Below are 6,932 nucleotides of genomic sequence, written 5' to 3'. Positions count from 1 at the left end.
TTCATAACGCTTACAAAAAAGTGGGACCCCAAAGATTTACTGTGGGACCCCATTTTTTATGACTTGATGGGGTCCCTGGGACCCCATTGTGAACATTCCTAGCACCAACACTGATGTAGTATTGGTGCGTGCAAAACAGCAGCAGTGTTCTAATACTAATCAAATATCATACAATACAAACAATGAAATGGTTTCCCTGAGATGGAAGAATGAGGGTTTTTGATTGTTAGAAATAGGAGGATTGAAAGGTGATGTGAAGGCTAAAAAAACAAAAAAAAAGTATAAAATGATTGATAATACACATGGTGTATTTTATACATATAGGGAAGCGTCATTTAAAAATAGTCCCACAGCAAATATATATATATATATATATATATATATATATATATATATATATATATATATATATATATATATATATATATATATATATATATATATATATATATATATATATATATATATATAAATTTGTTTTCTTTTATATTATTTTTTTTAATGAATGAAGTAACGTTTATGACAAACACAATATAGAATGTGAGATATAAGTGGGTCTCAAGTCTCGTCTTAAGACCCACTTTTATTCTTTGGCTTTTAACACTACGTGAGTTGTGTGGTCCTCTGTCCTCTGTGTTTTTTTAAAAATACATTTTGATTTCTATTTACTGTTTTAATTGGTTTTTCCCTTTAAAATTGTTTTTATTCATATTTATTTTTATATTGTTTTTATATTGGTCCTATATTTATTTATTTTTTGTTTTTATTCAGTCATTGGTGGAGCTAAGGATAATATTTGATTATTGTTTTTAATATTGTTTTCAATACTGTTTTTAATATTGTTGTGCAGCACTTTGGAAACATTTTTGTTGTTTAAATGTGCTAAATAAATAAAGTGGATTGGATTGGATAAGAGGATAATGCATACATTTATCATTTGTTTTTAAAAAAAGTGGGACCCCAAAGATTTACTTTGGGACCCCTTCCATCCATCCATCTTCTTCCGCTTATCCGAGTTGGGATCACGGGGGCAGCAGCCTAAGCATGGAAGCCCAGACTTCCCTCTCCCCAGCCACTTGGTCCAGCTCCTCCCGGGGGATCCCGAGGCGTTCCCAGCCCAGCCGGGAGACATAGTCTTCCCAACGTGTCCTGGGTCTTCCCCGTGGCCTCCTACCGGTCAGACGTGCGTGAAACACCTCCCTAGGGAGGCGTTCGGGTGGCATCCTGACCGGATGCCCGAACCACCTCATCTGGCTCCTCTCCATGTGGAGGAGCAGCGGCTTTACTTTGAGCTCCTCCCGGATGACAGAGCTGTGGGACCCCATTTTTATGAATTTATGGGGTCCCTGGGACCCCATTTTCAACATTCCTAGCACCAACACTGATGAAGTATTGGTGCGTGCAAAACTGTGGCCTGCGGGCAGGCCTGGCCCTAACCAATCTGGCGCCCTAGGCAAGATTTTAGGTGGCGCCCCCCCCCACATCGGCAGTGAAGTGTATATACTCACAAGAAACCGAATAGCTTTGTCTTTTACCTTTTTTTTTACTTAAAGAAAGCAAATTAACATATTATATGAGAATGTTATGTTATGATTATCTTTAACCGCATCACAGCAGTGCTCAAATAAAAAAAACAGCATTCCCTCTCATGTGATATTGCTTAATTAACATTAATGATGTGCACTTTAACAACTAGGCTTACAACTATACCTTATATATAAAGGGGTGGAAAAGTGACTATTACCTGCAGGGCAAACATTAGCTAACCAGAAGGCAATAACAATGTAAACAAAAAAACACCTGCTTAAAAGATCTAATACAAATGTCCCTGAGGAATGTAAGGGTGGGAGTACTGTAATTACCTAACGTTACATTATTATTTTCCATAACAATTTAGCCCCCTCCACAATATTAACCCGACGTTAAAACAGAACTAGCTATTTATTGATTAGCAATTGCCGAATCATGTAACATTAGCTTAATGCTAAAAAGCCATGTTACTATCACATTCTGTAACAGACACATACTTTCATGTAGGCTAACGTTACCTACCTGCTACCTCTGTCCTTTTTCTCGTTTCTCCTCCTCTTTTCTCCTTTTTCTTCCCTGGGCACCTGACAGTTTGGCCGTTTTGACATCTTGTGTTGATTTTTTGATGTGGTGACGTCCAAAAAGAGTCATGATACGGGAAGGGAGGGGGCTTTACTTTGCATTTTAATTAACATGGGATTATTTTTTGTATTTAGAAATAATAGTACCTACTGTTTTTTTTTTTATTCTTTTTTTTCTCTCCAACATTTGTGGCACTGGCGTGGCGCCCCCTGATGGACGGCGCCCTTAGCATTTGCCAAATATCATCCCGGGGGTCATTGACCATTAATTCCCGGGCCGGGTGTGGCCCGCGGGCCTCGACTTTGAGACCAACCAGACATTCATTCTCTCTCTCTCTCTCTCTCCTAAGGTGAGTTTGAAGTTTGCGGGGCCGCGCTGCATGCAGGCTGTGATTGGACCAGGAGGAGCTACCTTCATGCAAATGAGCCGACGCGACTCGGGCGTCTGCGAGGAGGAGGCAGTCCCAGGAACAACACTCACCTTCTCCCAGCTGGACAAAAAAACATCTCCCAACTCCCAACTTCAGAGTAAAAGCCTGCAATCAAGCGGACAAAGACGCCGTGATAGATGTGTTTGATGTGTGGTTTCTCCATCCTTAATACCGCGACAATCCGAGGCGGCTGCGAGGGCTTCCACTGTTATGAGGCGACGATGAGCAGCGCACAAGTCAGCGGCAGCAAGTGCGCGTCGGGCCCGTCAGCAGCTTCACCATCCAGTCCATCCTGGGCACGCCCGTCCAGGCGCACGCGCACCGGGAGCAAGGAGCTCTCCAAGGGGCATGCGGTGCAGGCGGTGCAGGCGGCGGCGGCGGCGACGACGACCACCGGTGCCCCGCCACGGAGGAGGACGCTGTCGGTGTCCTCGGAGGAAGACTGCAGCGGCGGGGAGGACTCGGCGGACTGCTTCTCCTGCTCGGAACCACCGGGTCACCGGGAACACAACTTCTCATGTTTAGGTGATTATTCCAGCCGTCCATTTTATACCGCTTGTCCCGTTATTAAGCATGTTTAAAAAAAAAATATTTTTTTTGGTGATGACAATTATTAGAATAAAGCTCAATTTTGACATACATTATTATTATTATGAACTAAATACCAACTAAGCTTCTTTTATAGGCAAATATTAGGAGCTATTTTGCACTTATTTTAATAAACGGAAAACAAGGAATTTGACTCTCTTGTTCAATACAATAAATAGTAACTAATAAGTGCAACGCTAATAAATAACCGTGCCTAGCAAGAGATGATGACGTGAACATGAGTTAGGTTATAATTAGACTGATTGCCTGGAGGGGGATGAAAGTCTTTTTTATGACGGCTTGTTTTGGTCGGTTTCCGGTTTTTTTTTTTTATAATCATAAAATCATAATTGACAATAAAAGCAAATGACAAAATGACAATCTTACTCTCTTTCACGTCAGAAGTTGCAACTTCAAACTAAAGCATGAAAAAGTCAAGATAATCTGACCTTGTTTTAATATCAACTGCAAGCTTTTAAGGTATTCAACCTTTTTTGTTAAGTCTCTCATTTCTCAGGTGTCACGTCGTGTGCAAGGGCAAAATGACACACGCACACGCACACACGCACACGCACACGCACACTCACACACACACCTGTATTTGTTACCTTCTTGAGACCTGATAAAAATGCCTCCCTCTTAAGGACCAGCCTTTCTAGATATATAAAGATGTGTATTTACAACATTAATAATATATACATACTATGCAAATATAAAAAAAGGTAAGCCTTTTGTTAATTTTTTGTAATTGTTTTTTTAATCTTCATTATTTACTTCAAGTCAATACAGTATGTCTCTATATACGTATTTATCTATTTAAAAAAAAAAAAAAAATTGGCCAAAGGGGGCGCATTTCAATTTCTTACACACACTTGTTATTTTCATATGTTGGCCAGAGGGGGAGCCCTTTTTAAAAGCGACATGCAGTCAATTTGAAAAATTTGATATATATAAATATTTGTATCTACAACATTAATAATATATACAAACTATGCAAATATACAAAAGGTACGCTTTTAGTTAATATTTTTGTTTGTTTGTAATTAATTGTTTTTTAATCTTCATTATTTACTTGAAGTTATTACAGTATGTCTCCATATACATCCATTTTCTACCGCTTGTCCCTTTCGGCATATTTATTAATTAATTTTTTTCATACATTCTGGCCAAAGGGGGCGCATTTCCATTTCTTACACACACTTGTTATTACAGGCTATAATTAAAGTGATTGCCTGGGGGGGTAAGAAAGTGTGTTTTTTTAATGACGGCTTGTTTTGGTCGGCTTTTGGTTTTTATTAGTGATTTGCGTTTTATTGTGGAGGTCCTCGTGACGACCCGAGCCAGCGTGCGTGGTGGCAAGTAATGATGCCGCGCGCTTATATTTGTAATCTAATTGAGGCGGCTAATTGATGGGACGTGTTCGGCAGAGTGCTCGTCAATTGGCCGTTAAATGGCGCTTGGATGAATACGTGGTGGGGCTGCTGGTTGATTTAAAAAGTCACGGTCGATTTAGTGCAAGAGTGCACACTTCACTGAGAGGGACAAAAAGTGAGGTAATTGGTTTTTTTTTTTTTTTCCCCGCGTAAATTAAATGTTTTTTTTTTTTTTTTTTTTTCCCGCGTAAATTTTTTTCCCCGCGTAAATTGGGTGATTTTTTTTTTCCCCGCGTAAATTGGATGTTGTTTTTTTCCCGCGTAAATTAGAGTTTTTTTTTTTTTAATTTCCCGCTAAAAAAAAAAATTTCCCGCGTAAATTATGTTTTTTTTTTTTTCCTCCGCGTAATGGTAACGAGGTGTGTCTCCGGGCAGGTGCGGCCAAGGGGCTCCTGTCCGCCGCCGAGGGTCTGGCCAGGAGGCAGGACTACAAGGAGGCGCATGAGGACCGAGGCTGCGCGTCCCCCGAGGAGCGGCGGGCGGACGACAAGCATCTGCAGGGCGGCTCGGCCAAGAAGAAGACGCGCACCGTCTTCTCCCGCAGCCAGGTGTACCAGCTGGAGTCCACCTTCGACATGAAGCGCTACCTGAGCAGCTCGGAGCGCGCCTGCCTGGCCTCCAGCCTGCAGCTGACCGAGACGCAGGTCAAGACCTGGTTTCAGAACCGCAGGAACAAGTGGAAGCGGCAGCTGTCCGCCGAGCTGGAGGCGGCCAACATGGCGCACGCCTCGGCGCAGACACTCGTGGGCATGCCGCTGGTTTTCAGGACAGCTCCTTGCTGCGCGTCCCGGTCCCTCGCTCCATCGCCTTCCCGACGCCCCTCTACTACCCCGGGAGCAACCTGCCGGCCCTGCCTTTGTACAACCTGTACAACAAGGTGGAGTACTGACGTGACGGACTCTTCTTAAATATGACGCTTCCCGATATGTATTAAATACACCATGTGTATTATCAATAATTTTATACTTATTTTTTGTTTTTTTTTTAGCCTTCACATCACCTTTCAATCCTCCTATTTTTAACAATTAAAAACCCCTCATTCTTCCATCGAAGGGAAACCATTTCATTGTTTGTTCTGTAATCTGCAGGAATAATAAGAACCTCATTCAATACATTTTCTATTTCAGTCCGACACGCTTTGTGCATTTTTAGTGACAAAAAAAGCTAATTTGACACGTAAAAAGATATAGCTTTAATAACATTTACATAGCGTTATATGTTGAACCATGGGATTTTATTTTTCTTGTCAATATTTTATCTGGGGACATTTATTAGTGTACTGTACCAGGTTTATTATTAAACAAAACATGCAGCAATAACGTTGTAATGAGACACAAACATTATTGTCATTGATCAGCGTTGCTTCCCATTTGTTTGAATTATTATTTAACCCTTTCAGGGGTGTCAAAGTCAAGGCCCGCGGGCCAGATTCGGCCCGCAAATGAGTGATCTATGGCCCCCGGGATGATATTTGATTAGTATTAGAACACAGCTGTTTTGCACGCACCAATACTCCATCCATGTTGGCACTAGGAATTTTCTAAATGGGGTCCCACAGTCAATTTTTGGGGTCCCACTTTTTTGTAAGCGTTTTGAAAAACAAATGATAAATGTATGCATTATCCTCCTATACAGGCCTGGGCAATTATTTTGACTCGGGGGGCCACATTTAGAGAAAAAAATGTGTCTGGGGGCCGGTATGTATATATATATCTATACGTTTTTTTATATATACAAATATAAATATACGCACGCACACACACAAACATATGTGTAGAGCTCCACGAATGGACATTGGAGTGTTACTTTCAAAGGCAAAATGAAAGTATTGCTAGAAACCTAATTTTATATGGGACTTTATTGTATTATATGTATAGTACATGTTCCAAAAACAAAAAAAAAGCATAAAACACAGTATATTTAAATATACTAAATGTAAAAAAGGGAATAAATATTCAAAATAATCTAGTTTGGTTACGCCATCATGAGCGCAACACAAGGTTGCAAAAGTTTCAACTACAATTCTAAATAAGATGTCAAAAGCAAACTGAAATCAAATACACACATCTTAAAGATTGATCAATACCTATTTATGATGATTTATCAAAATATAAAAGAAATATACCTGAACAGAACGCTCATGATGGTTACACCAAATATTTTTAGTTTTTGGGGCATTTTTATGCTATTCCCAAGCATCTCCTTTTTATTATCGTTGATTTTAAATGGTCAAACTAATGCATATTATACATGCATGCCCTAGTAAACAAACAAAAAAAGTCATATTTACTTTGATTGTTACATTTTGAAGTACATTTGTGCAGGTGGGGGCGAATGTATCCATTACCAGAGCTGTACACATAAATAAG

At 40.2% G+C, this 6,932-nt stretch overlaps 1 protein-coding gene across 1 annotated transcript; it reads left to right on the top strand.

Annotated features, from left to right (window-relative positions):
- Positions 1-2,763: 2,763 nt before the first annotated feature.
- On the top strand, positions 2,764-6,115 carry LOC133645520 (homeobox protein HMX2-like). Its single transcript, XM_062040358.1, is given in 5 exon segments — positions 2,764-2,791; positions 2,794-2,846; positions 2,911-3,067; positions 4,939-5,328; positions 5,331-6,115. Coding segments are annotated over 5 exon segments (750 nt in total). The 3' UTR covers positions 5,453-6,115.
- Positions 6,116-6,932: the final 817 nt, after the last annotated feature.

Source organism: Entelurus aequoreus, unplaced genomic scaffold (assembly GCF_033978785.1).
Source record: "Entelurus aequoreus isolate RoL-2023_Sb unplaced genomic scaffold, RoL_Eaeq_v1.1 HiC_scaffold_352, whole genome shotgun sequence".
Lineage (NCBI taxonomy): Eukaryota > Metazoa > Chordata > Actinopteri > Syngnathiformes > Syngnathidae > Entelurus > Entelurus aequoreus.
This window is presented reverse-complemented; position numbering and strand designations above follow the sequence as displayed.